Source organism: Oncorhynchus mykiss, chromosome 2 (assembly GCF_013265735.2).
Source record: "Oncorhynchus mykiss isolate Arlee chromosome 2, USDA_OmykA_1.1, whole genome shotgun sequence".
Lineage (NCBI taxonomy): Eukaryota > Metazoa > Chordata > Actinopteri > Salmoniformes > Salmonidae > Oncorhynchus > Oncorhynchus mykiss.
In genome coordinates, this window is record NC_048566.1 from 23,860,956 (window position 1) to 23,882,604 (window position 21,649).

At 41.0% G+C, this 21,649-nt stretch overlaps 1 protein-coding gene across 5 annotated transcripts; it reads left to right on the forward strand.

Moving 5' to 3' along the window:
* The first annotated feature begins 620 nt into the window (after window positions 1-620).
* On the forward strand, window positions 621-20,684 carry LOC110538497 (FXYD domain-containing ion transport regulator 6). Of its 5 annotated transcripts, XM_021625379.2 has the most exons (10): window positions 899-1,243; window positions 13,237-13,293; window positions 13,462-13,488; window positions 14,213-14,239; window positions 15,956-15,976; window positions 16,453-16,476; window positions 17,087-17,161; window positions 19,869-19,905; window positions 20,178-20,218; window positions 20,336-20,684. In XM_021625379.2, exons 2-10 carry the CDS (start codon window positions 13,242-13,244, stop codon window positions 20,344-20,346), a joined length of 315 nt encoding a protein of 104 aa, XP_021481054.1. In that variant the 5' UTR covers window positions 899-1,243; window positions 13,237-13,241; the 3' UTR covers window positions 20,347-20,684. The 5 variants fall into 5 exon arrangements, with proteins under 5 accessions (XP_036798892.1, XP_021481077.1, XP_036798876.1 ...); XM_036942981.1 differs by lacking the exon at window positions 13,462-13,488 and having other exon boundaries at window positions 898-1,243; XM_021625393.2 differs by lacking the exon at window positions 14,213-14,239 and having other exon boundaries at window positions 900-1,243.
* Window positions 20,685-21,649: the final 965 nt, after the last annotated feature.

Sequence of the window (21,649 nt, forward strand, 5' to 3'; positions counted from 1 at the left end):
CGGAACTTTCGCCTCTAGTTCAACATCCACTTGAGGCTATTACTCAATGACTCGAGGGCTAGGCAGGCTACTCACGGCAGTAGGCCTACATGGAAAAGTCTTGATGTGTGGGATAGCATGTAGCTAACTTTTTAGGGCCCAAGCCAACTTGGCATAACCTATAACCAAGCGTAACCTTTTGTTTTCTTTCCAAGGTTTGTAATTTTATTGTTTTGTTCTAGCCTAATTCCCACTAACCTGGAACTGACTCTGTTCTGTTGCCTCCGTTCGAAACTGCTGGGCCAAACTTACAGCTGCTGGGCCAACCTTACAACTGCTGGGCCAACCTTACAACTGCTGGGCCAACCTTAGAGATATAAAAGACCATACCCCACTTTCTGCATGCTTAGGAAATAATTTGACTCCCACTGAATGTTACCTCACTCAGACCTAACATACAGTGCTAAACTTGTTTTGAACTGTGAAATAATTATATGGAAAATAGTCTCAAAATGCCAAATAACTGCACACATTTTTTATTTTATTAAACAGACTAAAACCGATTCAGGGTAGCCTAAACAGCCGATAGTGGGCGCTATATCTGCACTATTGTCTAGGATTGACGTGCCTTCCCGGTAATACACTCGTGTCCCCCATGGACCGGCTCGTAGTTGTACATAAAGCATCATCAAAGGTTTGTATAACTAACCCAAAATAGACCACAGACTCTCGTTTCCAATGGGAGCAAATTAATCGTAGTGGGCAGAACAAGCAAGCGTTATAGCATGTATTTTCGTTTTAGGATGGTGCACACCCTAAACTGAACGCGGTGTACAACACATTTTTAGAAAATGTGAAAATGGTGGTAAAAAACAAACATCAAAATACAGTTGGTGGTAAGGTTGTTTACCCCTCAGTAGCAGGGTAATTCTGGAGGGCAGGTTGCATTTCTTCTCAGACCAACCCCTAACCCCCTCCCCCTTCTTTCCCTCGCCAGACGCTAAAATATATCCGACCACGAAAACTTTGCTGGATGTTTCAGGAGAAACATTTCAGGACCAGATTTGCATTAATTTCTGTACATTAAGTACGCTCATTAAATCGTGTTTTATCAGTTTTGCAAAAGCGGACTTTTTGTGTCGATAAATTAGAACACTAGAAACATTGTTTCTGAAGGAGCGGAGGCAAGGCAGCGACCTAAGCGTTTTTATTATTCATCTAATCTCCACAGTCACCTATTTTCCATTAATTGGACTTCTGACAGGTAATTTGTTTTCATTTGTTATAAATCTTTTACCAAAAGGCAATTTTCCCCGTCAAAACATGTGAACAACTAACAACACGTGCTTTAGAGAAGAAAGCTGTTTTGACCTGTGCGCATAGCTTTAAAGTTTGTATAATTTGCTACATTTATGTAAATAGCCTTGCAAGTAAACCATGTTTTCCGTTGGTTTAAGAACATTTAGTCTATAGAAAGTTCCCCATATCATTACATTTAAACGATTTCTAAATATCTTTGAGAGCACGTGACCATATATTTTGTATTTATTTATTTCACCTTTATTTTACTACTGAGACCAAGGTATATTTTACAGATGAGTCCTGAATTACAGAAATTACAGAAAATACACACATCAAAATATAAATTCAATTTTTTTTCAACTTACGGTGAAATGCTTACTTACACGCCCTTAACCAGCAGTGCAGTTCCAGAAAGAGTTAAAGTATTACCAAATAAAGTAAAAATTAATACAAAACTAACACAATAAAATAACAATAACGAGGCTATATAGAGGGAATACTGGTGCCGATTCAATGTGCAAGGGTACAGGTTAGTCGAGGTAATTTGTACATGTGAAGTGACTATGCATAGATAATTACAGCAAGTAGCAGCAGTGTAAAAACAAATGGAGGTGGGGGTGTCAATGTAAATAGTTTGGGTGGCCATTTGATTAATTGTTCAGCAGTCTTATGGCTTGGGGGTAGAAGCTGTTAAGGAGCCTTGTGGTCCTAGACTTGGCGCTCCGGTACCGCTTGCCATGCGGTAGCAGAGAGAAACGTTTATGAATTGGGTCACTGGAGTCTTTGACCATTTTTTGGGGCTTTCCTCTCACACTGCCTGGTATATAGGTCCCGGATGGCTGGAAGTTTTGCCTTACGGTCAGATGCCAAGCTGTTGCCGTACCAGGCGGTGATGCAACCGGTCAGGATGCTCTCGAGGGTGCAGCTGTAGAACTTTTTGAGGTTCTGGGGACCCATGCTAAATATTTTCAGTCTCCTGAGGGGGGAACAGGTGTTGTCGTGCCCTCTTCACAACTGTCTTGGTGTGTTTTTTTACACCAGGGAACTTGAAGCTCTCCACCCGCTCCACTACAGCCCCGTCAATGTTAATGGGGGCCTGTTCGGCCAGCCTTTTTCTGTAGTCCACAATCAGCTCCTTTGTTTTGCTCACAGTGAGGGAGAAGTTGTTGTCCTGGCACCACACAGCCAGGTTTCTGACCTCCTCCCTATAGGCTGTCTCATCGTTGTCGGCGATCAGACCTACTACTGTTGTGTCGTCAGCAAACTTAGTGATGTTGTTGGAGTCGTGTTTGAACAGGGCGTACAGGAGGGGACTGAGCACGCACCCGTGAGAGGCCCCAGTGTTGAGGATCAGCATGGCAGACTTGTAGTTGTCTACCCTGACCACCTGGGGGTGGCCCGTCAGGAAGTCCAGGATCCAGTTGCAGAAGGAGGTGTTTAGTCCCAGGGTCCTTAGCTTAGTGATGAGCTTTGTGGGCACTATGGTGTTGAATGCTGAGCTGTAGTCAATGAACAGCATTTTCACATAGGTGTTCCTTTTGTCAAGGTGGGAAAGGGCAGTGTGGAGTACGATTGAGATTGCGTCATCTGTGGATCTGTTGGGATGGTATACAAATAAAAACATTTGAAATATCTTCACATATTCAAACAGTACATTTATAATTTCCAACGGGCTATACATTTTGGTGAGGTTTTTTCTCGCCTGAGTAGCCTCGTAGCCTTCACTGCCAAAAATAAAATGAAACTATCTAGTGTTCAGCAGAATAACAACACAATTTCAAATACAGCTAGCCTAGTCAAATAATTAACATCCAATCACGTTAACCGTTACTCTCTTGTGGGAATTCCACTAACGGTCCGTATGTAGCCAAACGCAGCTGCTGCTCATTCCGTTTGCTCAAAAATTTATAAATGGTTAAAAAAAGTAAGGCCTCGTCCATAGAGACACAGACCAGCTCTACTGGTAGTACTGCTACTACCAGCAGTACTACACCTGCACCTGTCGATGACACAAGTTGTCCTGCTTCCACGAGCACATCCAATGATAACACCAGTAATTCTACATTTGTTGTTAACCCAGCTACCATGGACACTGACAGTTGTGAATCTGATGCAGCCCGGGAAAGTACCGAACAACAGACAGGGACATTGGACCATCAAGAGGCGCAAATATTAAATATGATAACTACATTGATTTGGGGTTCACTTATATTGGGAGTAGTGCCTTTCCTCAGCCACAGTGTGTTAAAAGTACTATCTCACAACTCGACGAAACAGGCATTTAGAAACAAAACATACCAATTTGAAAAATAAGCCAAGGCAGTTTTTTGAGCGAGAATAAAGATGACTTTCGATTAGTAAGACATGTATAAAATCAACAGATACCATTAATATGAAGGGGCTAGAAGCGTCTTATATGGTGACCTACTGAGTGGCTAGGACAGGCAAGCCCCATACTATTGTGGAGGACTTAATTCTTCCTGCTGCCACGGAAATGGCTGGAACAATGCTGGGGGGAAAGGCCCAAAAAACTATACAGACAATTGCTTCATCAAACAGCACTGTTTCACGACGCGTCAGTGACATGGCAGGAGATGCTTACCCTAGTAAAACTGACTATCCTACCGATCCTCGACTTCGGCGATGTCATCTACAAAATGGCTTCCAACACTCTACTCAGCAAACTGGATGCAGTCTATCACAGTGCCATCCGTTTTGTCACTAAAGCACCTTATACCACCCACCACTGCGACTTGTATGCTCTAGTCGGCTGGCCCTCGCTACATATTCGTCGCCAGACCCACTGGCTCCAGGTCATCTACAAGTCCATGCTAGGTAAAGCTCCGCCTTATCTCAGCTCACTGGTCACGATGGCAACACCCATCCGTAGCACGCGCTCCAGCAGGTGTATCTCACTGATCATCCCTAAAGCCAACACCTCATTTGGCCGCCTTTCGTTCCAGTACTCTGCTGCCTGTGACTGGAACGAATTGCAAAAAACGCTGAAGTTGGAGACTTTTATCTCCCTCACCAACTTCAAACATCAGCTATCTGAGCAGCTAACCGATCGCTGCAGCTGTACATAGTCTATTGGTAAATAGCCCACCCATTTTCACCTACCTCATCCCCATACTGTTTTTATTTATTTACTTTTCTGCTCTTTTGCACACCAATATCTCTACCTGTACATGACCATCTGATCATTTATCACTCCAGTGTTAATCTGCAAAATTGTAATTATTCGCCTACCTCCTCATGCCTTTTGCACACATTGTATATAGACTCCCCCTTTGTTTTCTACTGTGTTATTGACTTGTTAATTGTTTACTCCATGTGTAACTCTGTGTTGTCTGCTCATACTGCTATGCTTTATCTTGGCCAGGTCACAGTTGCAAATGAGAACTTGTTCTCAACTAGCTTACCTGGTTAAATAAAGGTGAAATAAAAAATAAAAAAATGTTTTAAAACATTTACTGCTTCACATACAAGCCATATCTGCGGCAGTGTCCGCGTTACTGCTGAATGAGTCAACAGACGTGGCGGGCCTGGCACAGCTTTTGGTATTTGTCTATTACGTTTATGGGGGGTCAGGAGGACAGGGCAACAGGAGAGGATATTTTTTTAAGTATTGGACAGATTTGTGACATCAAATGGTCTTTGGTGGTCAAGATATGTTGGTATCTGTACTGATGGCACAAAAGCCATGACAGGGAGACATAGTGGAGTGGTAACGCGCATGCAAGCAGTTGCTCTCAACGGCACTTGGGTACACTGCAGCATCCATCGAGAGGCTCTTGCTGCCAAGGGAATGCCTGACAGCTTGAAATACGTTTTGCACACTACAGTGAAAATGGTTAACTTTGTTAAAGCAAGGCCCCTGAACTCTTGTGCATTATCTGCATTATGCAATGATATGGGCAGCGACCATGTAACACTTTTACAACATACAGAAGTGCGCTGGTTATCAAGGGGCAAAGTATTGACACAAGCTTAAAGTTCTCTTTACTGACCATAATTATCTATTGTCTGGCCGCTTGCATGATGACGGAGTTTCTCACACGACTGGCCTATCTGGGTGATGTTTTTTCTCGTCTGTATGATCTGAATCTAGGATTACAGGGACTCTCCACAACTATATTCAATATGCGGGACAAAATTGAGGCTATGATTAAGAAGTTGGAGCTCTTCTGTCTGTATTAACAAGAACAACACACAGGTCTTTCCATTCTGGGCTTCCTTTGTGGCAACAGTTTGGGGAATGCTCTTTCCTGTTTCAGCATGACAATGCCCCCGTGCACAAAGCGAAGTCCATACAGAAATTGTTTGTTGAGATCAGTGTGGAAGAACTTGACTGGCCTGCACAGAGCCCTGACCTCAACCCCATCGAACACCCTTGGGATGAATTGAAACTCTGACTGCGAGCCAGGTCTAATTGCCCAAAATCAATGCCCGACCTCACTAATGATTTTGTGGCTGAGTGGAAGCAAGTCCCCGCAGCAATGTTCCAACATTTAGTGGAAAGCCTTCCCAGAAGAGTGGAGGCTGTTATAGCAGCAAAGGGGGAGCCAACTCCATATTAATGCCCATGATTTTGGACTGAGATGTTCAACGAGCAGGTGTCCACATACCTTTGGTCATGTAGTGTATAATATTTGAGTAAAACATAATTTCTAACCTTGCTTAAATTTGTATATGGTCACATATCTCTTCATTATGCGTGGGAATACTTTGGACGAGATTTACAAAATTAAAATCACTTGGAGCTGATTTGCTTTAGTTTTTACAGTATTTTATGTCCAATAAAACTCATTTTAAATACTTATTTTTTTTGCTCAGAAAACTTGGGTGGTCAAATAAAATCACCCGCGAGCCAAATTCAGTAGCAGGCCACCAGTTGGCGTAGGCCTGCTGTACCATAACTTTTCAAAACTGACTGGCTTATCAGTTTGTGGTTGTAGTAGGTAGGTCTACTTTTCTTACTTTGTATTTGTCCTTTTCAGTTCAGGCAAAGTGCAATAACCTCACAACTCTCTAGGCATGAGAAGTAGCTATCTGTAGCCTAATGGGCTAGATGAAAACCATGACTGAGGTTCAAAGTATTTTCTAAGAGTAACTTAGTTTAAACTTTGTTTACTTGAGGGTGAGCCTAGTCTTCTTTAAAGTAGAATGCTGTAACAAACACGATTATTGGCCTTTGCTATAACTCTTGCAGCATTTGGCAGATTAAGATATTGATTGGCAGTCCTTTGTTGTTAGTCCTGTTCTTAAGCCCTGGTTTGAGTGTTTAAAACCCTGTATCTCTCTAAACCATGCCACACTGCTCCAACTCAGAGACCATAAGTATGAATAGTTATAGTTGCCGTATGGAACAGCTTTTCTATGCCTTGGGCTAGGGATAGAACAGATAGGGTCTGTGCCAAAAGATGGGCTCTGATCAGAGTCATTGGGGCTAATCGTTTTAATGGCTATGTCAAATTATTATGTTAACTACAGTGACGGCTATCTGATGCCCATCATAGTATGGTATTTCTTCATACGGAAATCTACATAATGTATAGTATGAGTTCTGTCACCTCATCTGCTGCCGGAGTAGTTCTTAATTATCATATTTCAGTTGTACAGAAGTACCGAGGACAGTGACTTAATCTGACAGGTGATGTAATGAATACATAGTTAGATATATAATATGGCTCATTTGTATGTTCACCGTTCAATTCTTCCAAAATCCCACAATCATGTTCTGCACATGAATCAAATATGCTCACAGTTCCCTAGAGATTAGTGTCAGGTGAGTACGTTTTTCTGCAGCACTCCAACAAACAAGATTTTGTTTAAAGAAACATTTAGGCTTATCTGCTGTCTGTAACAAAACTCAGGACGCTTTCTGCCGAGGGTGCCAATGCCTCCACAAACAAAACTCCAGTGTGGGAGTTTGGTTTAAGAGCCACGGCCAGTTAACACTTGATGTGAAAATCTAGAAGGGCTTGGAAGAACATCTGTAGAAAGAATGGCCTATGTGTGAAAAACAAACTGTAGCGGTATGCGGCATACCGTCGTGAGCAGTGACTGCACATTCCAGCTGAGAAAAAAAAACCCAGCTGAGTTACAGTGCCTTCAAAAAGTATTCACACCCCTTGACATTTTCCAAATGTTGTTGTTACAGCCTGCATTGGATGAAACTTCGATTTAATGATAAAATGTCAGTGGAATTATGTTTTTCTAAAAAATTTAAATAAATACAAATTAATAAAAGATGAAAAGCGAAAATGTCTTGAGTCAATAATTATTCAACTGCTTTGTTATGGCAAGCCTAAATAAGTTCAGGAGTAAACAATGTGCTTAACAAGTTGCATGGACTCACTCTGTGTGTAATAATAGTGTTTAACATGATTTGTTTCATGTCAACCTCATCTCTCTAACCCACACATACAATTATCTGTAAGGTCCCTCAGTCGCTGGGAGTGAATATCAAACACAGATTCAAACACAAAGACCAGAAGTTTTCCAATGCCTCGCAAAGAAGGGCATCTATTGGTAGATGGGTCAAAACATTTATAAAAAAAATTAAAAGCAGACGATGAATATCCCTTTGAGCATGGTGAAGTTATTTATTACACTTTGGATCGTGTATCAATACACCCAGTCACTACAAAGATACAGGCATCGTTCCAACTCAGGAAGGAAAACGCTCAGGGATTTCACCATGAGGCCAGTAGTGACTTTAAAACAGTTACAGAGCTTAGTGGCTGTGATACAGTAGGAGAGAACTGGGGATGGATCAAGATCATTGTGGTTATTCCACAATATTAACCTAATTGTCAGTGAAAAGAAGGAAGCCTGCACAGAAAAAATATATTCCAAAACATAATCCTGTTTGCTACAAGGCACTAAAGTAATACAGCAAAGAATGTGGCAAAGCATTTCACTTATTGTCATGAATACAACATGTTATGTTTGGGGCAAATCCAATACAGCACATTACTGAGTACCACTCTCATTACTGAGTACCATATTTTCAAGCATAGTGGTGGCTGTATCATGTTATGGGTATGCTTATAATCGTTTAGGACTAGGGAGCTTTAAAGGATAAAAAATAAATGGAATGGAGCTAAACACAGGCAAAATTCTAGTGGAAACCTGGTTGTCTGCTTTACACCAGACACTGGGAGATGAATTCAGCTTTCAGCAAAACAGTAACCTAAAACACAAGGCCAAATCTACACTGGAGTTGCTTACCTAGAAGAAAGTATATGTTCCTGAGTGGCCAAGTTACAGTTTTGACTTAAATCTACTTGAAAATCTATGGCAAGACCTGAAAATGGTTGTCTAGCCATAACTAACAACCAATTGGACAGAGCTTGAAGAATTTTGAAAATAATATTGGGCAAATGTTGTACAATCCAGATGCAGAAAACTCTTAGATATGTACTGAGAAAGACACTTAGCTGTAATTGCTGCGAATGGTGATTCTAACATTTATTGAGTTAGGGGGTTGAATACTTACATAATCAAGATATAATAGTAATTTATTTCACAATTTTATTTTTATTTTTTTTACAAATGTTATAATTTGTCTTCCACTTTGACATTACATAGTATTTTGTGTAGATCGTTGACAACACATTACAATTAAATAAATGTTAACCCCACTTTGTAACTAAACAAAATGCAGAAAAAGTAAAGTGGTATAAATACTTTCTGAAAGCACTGTATGTCTTTAACCCACTGACCAAATATCATGTGCAACTCAACCCGGGTCTCTCTTCCCTGCACCCCAATACTGCAAGGACAGGACACCCGTGTTCTACAGTGCAGAGACTGAAATAGCCCCCTCTTCCCTTACCCCGAGTCAGGAGCTAAAAACATAAAGAGATCATGGGAGAACTGTTTAAGTCTAGCAGCAACAGACCATGGCCTCCATAGCAGGTCAGCTATAAGATCACAAGATGTTGGGGTTATTTGAAAGCGTCACCTCAATGTTTAATTCCTCCCCACGGTCAGGGGCACAAACAAGGAATGTGAAGTCAAGAATAATTCTATAGATGTACCTTTCCCCTGTAGTTTCATTTCTTGAGAGAGATTGGTGTGATTTCAAGAACAGTGCTTTCTTTGATAGTGAGGTGTTAAAGTTGCAGGGTGTTGTGACTAGCTCTGCTGGTCCCCTCAGATACAAAGCTGTATGTGTTCAGTAACAAGGCTGATGTTAAAACCACTGGGATCTGCACCTATTTCTCCCACAACCAGACCTGTCAGACACTGGTGGTGGGAGAACTTCAACACTCCTCTGGCCAGGACAACTGAATCCTACAGACGAAGAACCATATATGTGACATTTAAAAAATGTACAAAAAGAGATATACATGAAAAATCATTATTGGACACCCTTTTTCTATAGTGAACCGGTTTCACAAGCTTTCCACGCTCGAATTAACAATTTTAAATGTAAAGATAGGCTCTGGTGGAATAACCGTTTATGTGCAGCACTCAGAATGGACGGACAAGCGCACAACCTTTCTGTTGCTGATGAAAATCACCGAAATGTGGGAAAGAAACGTGAAACAAAACTAAAAGAATGGAAAGACAGGCAAAGGTCTTACGGGATGCAGGAAAACCCTATACAAATCGTAAGGGTCAAGAAAAAACTGGGAAAAGCTATCCAAAAGAGGTATGTGGAAGAACCGTATATCAAACAATCAAGCTAGCTAGCTGTAGAGTATAGTAACTAACATGTATGTTCTGGGTTGTCTAATTTGTAACTATAGAGAAAACATATTAGCTAAAGTTTGTTGGCTACTAATTTATACATTATCGTTACAAATGTTATTGCTAGATTATAGAAGAAACATAGCTAGCTACTTTTTCTCCATCCACCGGATGATTCGACATGGCTACAGTAGCTAGCTAGTTATATGTAACGTTACACTGTATCCTACAGGGATTGCACACCGGGGGTCCATTGAGGTGGCAAGCTACATATTGAAGTGGGTGAAGACAGAATTCACTCTACTCACCAAACCAGAGGTGCGCAAGTTGATCATCTTCAGTGACAGATGCTGTGGGCAGAATAACAACTGGCGGATGCTCAATCTGATGTCGATGCTCGTCTCTATGGGTTACTTTACGCAAGTTGAGCAGAAGTTCATGGTCTCTGGTCATTCTTTTCTTCCTTGTGATGGATCTTTTGCCACCATCGAGAAGAGGCGCAAGGTGTCCGTCCTTCATACACCTGATGATGTTTCAAAGATGATACTTGATGCACAACCAGCAAAACCATTCAAGGCGATGAGGATGCAATGTGAAGACTTCAGGCACCTCCCAGATTCTGTCCTCAAGCGACCAGCTGGACTACAGACCACCTCAGTGAGGTGGTTAAAAGTCACAGGTATTGCACAGAGAATAGTTTACGAACATCCCATCAACACGCAACATGTTGTTCTAACAATAAAATATCCTAATGCTTGACTGTGAAAGTTGTTTATTGATGTCAGGAATTTAAAATGTTTCTGTTCTAATTTCAGTTGAGGATCCTTGGAATCTGTACGCCAGACAGAGCCACAGTCTATTTGAGGGATGGAAGTCGTGGCTGATCTCCAAACCAAAAGGAGGAGCTACACCTCAACCTCCCTATTTTGCAAGCCACTACCCTAGAGCATATGAGAGTCCTCTGCCCATCAAAAAAAACAAGTACCAAGATCTGATGACCTGCTCAACTACTTGCCAGCTGCTGCACGCTCTTTTTATAAGTCACTGCAGAGTGAATAATGGGTTTAACGCAATTCAAAACTTAATTGCTGATCATAGTGTTAAACACAAAGAAAATGGTTTTCTGAACGTTATGTAATATTGACCTTAGGGACCTGCATAATGAACATGCATAGTGGCACATCACATTGATCCATATTTGATATGTACAAGTTGGGCTTGTTTTGATTTAATGAATTTAATTGTATTCTGTTTTTGTAGTTATTCTGTGGTATGTTCACATTGAGGGCTTCATTTTAAATGAGACTAAGATTTCATGACTCAACTTTTAAGAAAAGTCATCAGTGCTACAGTTGATAGACCACCTTTAAATGAACCTCCATACAAATGAATTAACTACATATTGCATTTAGGTTATTTACATGAAGGGCATATGTACTTGAAAGTACTTAAAACATCATATCAGGTGTTAAAAAAGGACATCTTACAAGAGTCATGCAAAATGTCACATATACTGTTCTTCCACAAACTGAGATCATCACTGGAGATATACTGTTCTTCCACAAACTGAAATCATCACTGGAGATATACTGTTCTTCCACAAACTGAGATCATCACTGGAGATATACTGTTCTTCCACAAACTGAAATCATCACTGGAGATATACTGTTCTTCCACAAACTGAAATCATCACTGGAGATATACTGTTCTTCCACAAACTGAAATCATCACTGGAGATGTACTGTTCTTCCACAAACTGAAATCATCACTGGAGATATACTGTTCTTCCACAAACTGAAATCATCACTGGAGATGTACTGTTCTTCCACAAACTGAGATCATCACTGGAGATATACTGTTCTTCCACAAACTGAAATCATCACTGGAGATATACTGTTCTTCCACAAACTGAAATCATCACTGGAGATGTACTGTTCTTCCACAAACTGAAATCATCACTGGAGATATACTGTTCTTCCACAAACTGAAATCATCACTGGAGATATACTGTTCTTCCACAAACTGAAATCATCACTGGAGATATACTGTTCTTCCACAAACTGAGATCATCACTGGAGATATAATGTTCTTCCACAAACTGAAATCATCACTGGAGATATAATGTTCTTCCACAAACTGAAATCATCACTGGAGATATACTGTTCTTCCACAAACTGAAATCATCACTGGAGATATACTGTTCTTCCACAAACTGAGATCATCACTGGAGATATAATGTTCTTCCACAAACTGAAATCATCACTGGAGATATACTGTTCTTCCACAAACTGAAATCATCACTGGAGATATACTGTTCTTCCACAAACTGAAATCATCACTGGAGATATACTGTTCTTCCACAAACTGAGATCATCACTGGAGATATAATGTTCTTCCACAAACTGAAATCATCACTGGAGATATAATGTTCTTCCACAAACTGAAATCATCACTGGAGATATACTGTTCTTCCACAAACTGAAATCATCACTGGAGATATACTGTTCTTCCACAAACTGAGATCATCACTGGAGATATAATGTTCTTCCACAAACTGAAATCATCACTGGAGATATGCTGTTCTTCCACAAACTGAAATCATCACTGGAGATATACTGTTCTTCCACAAACTGAGATCATCACTGGAGATATAATGTTCTTCCACAAACTGAAATCATCACTGGAGATATAATGTTCTTCCACAAACTGAAATCATCACTGGAGATATACTGTTCTTCCACAAACTGAAATCATCACTGGAGATATACTGTTCTTCCACAAACTGAAATCATCACTGGAGATATACTGTTCTTCCACAAACTGAAATCATCACTGGAGATATACTGTTCTTCCACAAACTGAAATCATCACTGGAGATATACTGTTCTTCCACATTCTAAAAATTAAAACGGCAAGAACAAAAGTATTTTTTGAAATAACAAAAAATATATATATTGTTGTTGGAAGATATGGGTATGGTGAATTATTTGTCAACCATAAAACACCTAATGTGGTACACACAATAATATAAAAATAACTTAAAATGGAAAAATTAATCTGTAGGATTCAACTGTGTAAGCCTGTTATGTTTCCTCATTATGAGCCCAGAAGTCTTTCCATTACGTTATGCTTGAAATACGTAATTGTCATGTATCAACTTGAGTCCCCCCTGGGGATTGAACTTGGTTCTCAAATAAAATATTTGCTTTCTGTCTTGTCATGTTTCTGGTGGTTGTTTCCCTTTGTCTCCAGGTGACATGGATCTCTCTCTGTTGGTGGCATTCTGCTCCTGTGTTCCTCCTGCTTTGGGTGAGCTTTTTCCTTTCACTCTTTTTCTTGTTTGAGCTTCTCTCTCAAATACTTGACCTCAGCACTTGAATGGTGACTGAGGAGCGTTCACAGTGTGGTTGAGGGAAGTGAATGTTTTATTCAGAGTGCCGGTGATTAAAGAATGAGCTGGTGTGTCTGTACTAACAGGGTCAGGATTTGGCAGAGAGATGCCAGGTAAGTTTGCAGTGCATTGGATGCCTCAGTTGTGTCAAAGGAATGAGAAATGCAGTCTGTCTGCCTTGGAATGGACACAGTATGCATGGCCATCTTTGTTGTTGGCTTATCAGTTGCCCTAGAGCAGTGTTTCCCAGCTCCAGTCCTCGAATAACCCCTTGTTTTTTACAGTACACATTTTATTGTAGCCCTGGACTAACAAACCTGATTCAACTTGTCAACTAATCATTGAATCCTCGATGAGTTGAATTTGGTGTTTTTGTCCGGGGCTTCAAGACAGCCATACTCTAGAACAGGGTTTCCCAACCCTCTCCGCTGCCCCCACCCCCCAGACATTTCACACTTTTGTTTTAACCCTAAATGGGCACACCTGATTCAATTAGTCAAAGGCTTGATGATTAGTTGACTAATCGAACCAGCTGTGCCCATTTAGGGTTAAAACAAAAGTGTGAAATGTCTGGTGGGAAACCCTGTCCTAGAGTATGGCTGTCTGTAGAGAAACTGGAAAGGTCATTCACAATGCAGTGTTTTTCAGCAGAGTTAGGAAGGGGGTGTTCCTGGGGCATATATAATTGATTTATTATTTTACAGTGTTAGCCAATGCATGTAGGGGAGACACTGCAGTGTGGTAAAGGAATGTTTGTAGTGTCATATTTTAGCAAACTTGTAGTGTCTTAAGAGTGCCAGTGATTTAAAGAATGAACTGGTCTGTCTATACTAACAGGGTCATCTATAGGCAGGGACATGCCAGGTAAGTTTGTTTTATTGGATGCCTCAGTGTTGTCATAAAGGAATGAGAAACATGTTGTCTGTTTTGGAATGGACACTAAGAATGCACAGCCATATTTGTTATTGTCTGGTCAGTTGCACTAGAGCAGCTTTTCATCAAACTCAGTCTGGGGGTCTCCCCTGGGTGCACATTTTGGTGCACTACACAGCTGATTGAAATATCTCCTCATCGGGGTGTCAGGAAACTCTGCCATAGAGCACATGTGTCGAACTCATTTCATGGAGGGCCGAGTGTCTGGGTTTTCACTCAACTCTAATTAGTTAAGAACTCCCCTCGCCTGGTTGTCTAGGTCTTTTAATTGAAAGGAAAAAGCAAAGACCAGCAGACACTAGGCCCTCCATAGATTGAGTTTGATACCCCTGCCCTAGAGTATGACCAGCTTTGCTCTGTCTGTACTTACATATTGCACAACTATATTTATTTAAATACTATTGTGTAAGGATTTCAAGTTACGATTAAATCCAGTTCATTTGAAATGGGCTCATCTAGACTGGTGTAAGAAAGAGCCTTTGCTTTCCTGGCCAGGATTAGCCTTTTTCTCATGTGAAGGATTTTAGTAATCGGTAATTTGGTGTGCAGCCAAGCCTCCCATATTGTAGTAGCATGTGGTGCTAGGCAGTCCTACACTGCACTTTGGGTTGGGTTGTGTTGTGCTGACTTGTTCCTGAGCAGATTGCGCTACATTAGTAGTTTTTCTCTACAGTCAACAGGGTGATTTGGGCAGGATATGAGTTCCCCTGGTAATGGAGAGGAATGACACCAAACGGAAGTGTTTGTCGGACATTAGGCTTATCTACTGCACCATAAAAAGCCCTGCTGACTCGGGTTGTCATTCTGACATCCTTTAGAAGAAAACAAAATGAAAATGTCAGCAGATATAAGATGAGCCAATCAGAGGAGCATTTTGTTGTTAGAGAGCTGAGCAGTGATTAATGTAATACACCTTGGAACTTTCTAGAAGTGGTTCTATTACTTCTGTACTAAACAAAGCAGGAGTCATTTATGTTTGGTGATCTAGATAGTGTGACATCCATGTGATTTAGATTCTTAATCTTAATGGTATTGTGAGGACCTGATGTGACAATTGGTTGATTCTCAAACGGTTACTCGCTCTGCGTGCGCGCGCACACAGTGAAGTCTGCTTTATAACAGCACCTACCTGAGCTGCCATGGGTCACTGGCCTTAGGAAATGACTGCAGAGTGGGGATGGTTAGTAATGCATCAGGACTCTGTGGTGTCTTGCATCATTGTAGCATTAGCATTTCTACTGCTTTCAACAGAGCTGCTTATGGTCCACTGCATGTTGCTGTTTCCCCTTTACTGTTGTGAGGAGGGAGCCACCTGAGTGTTGCCAGATTGTATTTAAAAGCATGCACTTTGTATCGCATCACCCAGTGGTGTAATCTGTAAGTGCATGCCCCATTCCTAAACTTTCAGTACAAGTGGACAATTAAAAAAAAAAAAAATTTAAAGCATTGAACACTACAACCAGTCTTTACTATCATGTGTACAGTAGTCACTATTGACATTCAATGTACGCCTCTGGAACACTTGACTACAGTTCTGAAAGTCAACAGAGCCTCAAACCAGTTATGAAAGCTTCGTAGTTCACACCAAGCACACAGTCAGAGCTAATGCCTGTCAATCACTAATGCTTTCGGTCTTTTGTTTTCCAGCATTGACGATGGATGAAAAAGGTAAAAGTTTCTTGTTGTTTTAAATGAACATTATTGTACCAATTGTATTTCACTTTAAAGAGCATGTTGGCAAAGAGTTAAATCACAGTTTTTGGTCACTCGCCTTTTTCACTCCAGTTACACTCAACCCCGTTGACGTTTGAATTAGTTTAGCTCCAAACATGGTGTGTAAGTTTCTATTGAAAAGGACCACTATGAATGCGTGTGATTTTAAAAGGAGATGCAATTCCCACTAGGGACACAATGTTTTAGAAGTCTCCCAGTGGATCCTTTACAATGCATTCCATCTGGCCTCATGCGCTGCTCTGTCTTCAATCTGCTTTGGCTGGCGATGGGACAAGTGGTCTAATGTATATATTTTTTTTTAATACTATAGCTGCAATTTCAATGTAGATTGAATAACTGTGAATAATAACATTCTACAAAATGCGGTCCCTGACTAAATGTATCTTGTTTTCATGTATTCCCCCTCCCAGACTATGACGCTGCGTTTCACTACGGTGAGTGGGGGATGGATCAACATGGACTAACTCCACTGGGGGCAAACGTGACACTTCTCAGGGAATATCAGGGAGGTCAAGACGGGCTCGCGTTTTCCCCCCATTTTTCCAGGAGCGTCGGAAAACATTGACCCTTCGGGCTACGCTTCCGGAGTTCAACTGGCAAACCGTTCTAGTCCCTCCCACTCTGCTGTAGTACTCTCATTTCTAAACACATCACAACCATAATAGAGATTCTGTCATCAAATCTGTTCATTGCTCTATCCTGTCTTCAGTAGGTCTATGCATTCAGATACATTATAGGATATATTCAGCTCTTACAGTGAATATCCTTCCATGTTTGAGGCAGTAATATTAATCAGAATATAGATCTATAGATGTGAACCTGATGGATTCATCAATTGTGGCATATACAGTAGGCACGTATGTTTGAATTGTCTCAGGAATGTGATTGTCATAATTGCATAGCTTTGCTATACTGTATACACCCTAAGAGGGTACAGTGCATATGTATGTACTGAATAAGATGTTTTAAGTTGCACTGTGCCTTGCACATATTCTGCAGTAGTGGGCCTTAGTGTGTAGGGATAAAAATGTATTTCTGTTTCAGACTATGAATCACTGAGGATCGGTGGACTGATCTTCGCTGTGGTACTGTTTGTCATGGGCATTGTCCTCATCGTCAGTAAGTCTGTCGGCCCAACTACAGTTACAGTGCCTTGCGAAAGTATTCGGCCCCCTTGAACTTTGCAACCTTTTGCCACATTTCAGGCTTCAAACATAAAGATATAAAACTGTATTTTTTTGTGAAGAATCAACAACAAGTGGGACACAATCATGAAGTGGAACGACATTTATTGGATATTTCAAACTTTTTTTTAACAAATCAAAAACTGAAATTGGGCGTGCAAAATTATTCAGCCCACTTAAGTTAATACTTTGTAGCGCCACCTTTTGCTGTGATTACAGCTGTAAGTCGCTTGGGGTATGTCTCTATCAGTTTTGCACATCGAGAGACTGACATTTTTTCCCATTCCTCCTTGCAAAACAGCTCGAGCTCAGTGAGGTTGGATGGAGAGCATTTGTGAACAGCAGTTTTCAGTTCTTTCCACAGATTCTCGATTGGATTCAGGTCTGGACTTTGACTTGGCCATTCTAACACCTGGATATGTTTATTTTTGAACCATTCCATTGTAGATTTTGCTTTATGTTTTGGATCATTGTCTTGTTGGAAGACAAATCTCCGTCCCAGTCTCAGGTCTTTTGCAGACTCCATCAGGTTTTCTTCCAGAATGGTCCTGTATTTGGCTCCATCCATCTTCCCATCAATTTTAACCATCTTCCCTGTCCCTGCTGAAGAAAAGCAGGCCCAAACCATGATGCTGCCACCACCATGTTTGACAGTGGGGATGGTGTGTTCAGCTGTGTTGCTTTTACGCCAAACATAACGTTTTGCATTGTTGCCAAAAAGTTCAATTTTGGTTTCATCTGACCAGAGCACCTTCTTCCACATGTTTGGTGTGTCTCCCAGGTGGCTTGTGGCAAACTTTAAACAACACTTTTTATGGATATCTTTAAGAAATGGCTTTCTTCTTGCCACTCTTCCATAAAGGCCAGATTTGTGCAATATACGACTGATTGTTGTCCTATGGACAGAGTCTCCCACCTCAGCTGTAGATCTCTGCAGTTCATCCAGAGTGATCATGGGCCTCTTGGCTGCATCTCTGATCAGTCTTCTCCTTGTATGAGCTGAAAGTTTAGAGGGACGGCCAGGTCTTGGTAGATTTGCAGTGGTCTGATACTCCTTCCATTTCAATATTATCGCTTGCACAGTGCTCCTTGGGATGTTTAAAGCTTGGGAAATCTTTTTGTATCCAAATCCGGCTTTAAACTTCTTCACAACAGTATCTCGGACCTGCCTGGTGTGTTCCTTGTTCTTCATGATGCTCTCTGCGCTTTTGACGGACCTCTGAGACTATCACAGTGCAGGTGCATTTATACGGAGACTTGATTACACACAGGTGGATTGTATTTATCATCATTACTCATTTAGGTCAACATTGGATCATTCAGAGATCCTCACTGAACTTCTGGAGAGAGTTTGCTGCACTGAAAGTAAAGGGGCTGAATAATTTTGCACGCCCAATTTTTCAGTTTTTGAAATGTTAAAGTTTGAAATATCCAATAAATGCCGTTCCACTTCATGATTGTGTCCCACTTGTTGTTGATTCTTCACAAAAAAATACAGTTTTATATCTTTATGTTTGAAGCCTGAAATGTGACAAAAGGTCACAAAGTTCAAGGGGGCCGAATACTTTCGCAAGGCACTGTATATTTAAAAAACCATTTGAAGTATTACATTTCCGTTGAAATAAAATGTGATTAGTCCCATAAGTTTATTTCTACTGTACCAATCTCATTCCATAATTATTGTAGTTCTGCACTGTTCAACATGTTGATCCATTGAACAGCCCCTCTTTACCAGTCCAGTCCTTATAAACAAGCCTGGGATCAGTTACTTGCTGGCATGCAGGCCAACATGCCTTGCACAACCCCCAGGACACCCAACACCTCTCTACCCTGTAGACATCTTCGCATCTAGGGCACTGACTAAAACTGGCCTGGACACTATGCAGCCTTGTCCCCTCCCTCCTCATCTCCTGCCCTTGCCCTCATCCACCCCATCCCAGGCATAGCTGGAGACCTCCACCCTAATTCTTACTCCAGGCATCCATTACATTAATCAGCCCATACATTAGTCATATATCACAGGGGACAGAGGGAGTGCCCCCCTCCTGCTACCTCACATGTGCAAAAAGAAGGCTTTGGGTCTTTAGTGTTCTGTCCAAGCTGTACAAATAATCATTTAGAATAATCAAGCAGTTTGTATATGTTTTACTGGATAGGGTCTTGTAAAATTATGTAATATTCCAACTTCTATACACATCAATTACTGAAGTATCTTCATTCTAGTGTTAGTTTAGCAGGCGGTATCTTCATTCCAGTGCTAGTTTAGCAGGCGGTATCTTCATTCCAGTGCTAGTTTAGCAGGCGGCATCTTCATTCCAGTGCTAGTTTAGCAGGCGGTATCTTCATTCCTGTGCTAGTTTATCAGGCGGTATCTTCATTCCAGTGCTAGTTTAGCAGGCGGTATCTTCATTCCAGTGCTAGTTTAGCAGGCGGTATCTTCATTCCAGTGCTAGTTTAGCAGGCGGCATCTTCATTCCTGTGCTAGTTTATCAGGCGGTATCTTCATTCCAGTGCTAGTTTAGCAGGCATGTGTCTTTGACATCTAGGATGGGGAGAGTCCTGTCAACTCAAGCTATCCTCAAGAGTATATCAGCTTTCCATCATAGTAGCTCTTTCACACTAATTTCTCTCGCTCTCTGCAGGCCGGAAATGCCCATGCAAATCAAGTCCGAAGTCACGGTAAGTTGGGCAAAGAAGAGATAGTGTTGATTAAACATGGCAGAGAAGACCTTGACTGAGTTCATTGTAAGGCTATTAAAGTGTTATCTCTAGACTCTTAAGAGGAGCTTTTAGAATATTCTTTACAGTTAGAAGCTTCAGTACTCAGTTTGATCTTTAATACATTTCCCCCCTATGTTTTAGGGTTTAGATGGCTTGGTTTGGTACTGTATACTTTTTAATCACTGGCCAAGTGGTGGTTTACCTGTTTGTTTTCCATTTTCATCTCTCAGGCCTGCTGGAGTACCGGAGGCAGAGGCAGGGGCTCTGACAAGTAAAAATAATCTATCATTGTTTTCATTTCCATGTTGGTCTTTATCAAATGTCTGATTGGTGTATATAATTTGAATTTATGAAACCAATACATCTCATGACACCTATCTGCTCTCAGGTCCCAAGTGATGTGAAGTCTCGCCACCAGGCGGCAGCATCGGACTGTAGAGTGCTACTATGGCCGTCTCCCAGAGCACGAGGCTCCTTTTTTAAAATTCCATCCTGCTGATATGTTCTCTTGGCATCTTTTTTTGCTTTTCTCTTTTTCTATATGAATGAATCTACAGCGACAGTATTTTGAGGACATAATTGGTTGATGCAGTAGGGTTGTTTAATTGTAGGCTATATATTACACCTGTCATACGTGGTAGACACATTATTAACAAGCGATTTTGTAAGTTAGAACTTGACTGACTATTTTAAATTGTAATATTTCCACACTGAAATAAAGTGATGTACATGGGTAATTGTGTATTGTGTTTCAACTTTTCCCACTGTCAGTCACTGGCACGGTCTCCTCCCAGTAGCGCAGTTCTAATGGTTATGCAGCACACCCCTTTTGCTGATGTTGCACCTTTCTGCAGGCAATAGTAGACAAATTCATTCAACCTCCTAAAAAGTGCCGCAACATCAAACATGCTGTAGCCTATTGTTTAGAACCATTGTTGCATGCTAATCTGTGGCCTATCATTTTATAATGAAAGTAACTCTGTTATTGATATATTCTTGGCCAAAGGAGGTCTAGCTGCAGAATGGAGGAGACCTTTCAAAGACAGTTTTTCAATAGTGTCAGATTTATTTTATCTCGGAAAGTGGCCACATTCAAAAGAAAAGAGGGGTTGACTGCATAATGAACCTTTTTATCATGCCATTTAGAAAAATACTTAATCATAATTCAAATTTGAAATTAAGAATTTCCCTAAATTATCTTGGGTCACTCAAATATAGGCTAACTAAGGCACTTTGAAATAATGTAGCTTATTAGACTAGAGGCAATTATTGCATAAAATATCGCATGCATTTTCTGCCTACACCACCACCGGGGACTTGCAGATGTTGTTTTTACTATACATTTACTCTGTATTTTTATATAGATGAGAAGACGGGAAACCTCTCCCTTGTTGCTCTGTTGCTAGGGATATCTTCCCTCCTCGTGCCGCATTACAGGAGGAGAGACCTGTTAGCGCATTCCTCCCCTCGCAGTTTCCCACGCCTCCTCAGGGCATATTGATAGTAGGCTACTCGAGTGCGGTAGAATACCATCGGCAGTGGCAGGCACATTTTTCTTCACGGCCTGGGGGATACCTCAATAGACTGAGGCTGCAGCATTTAAAAGCCTATAACGAAATGTAGTGTCTGTGCATCACCACCAGAGGACTCTCGTGCGTTCTAAGTGTTTGTGCAATTGCCTTTATTGAGCCGCAGTTTCCTT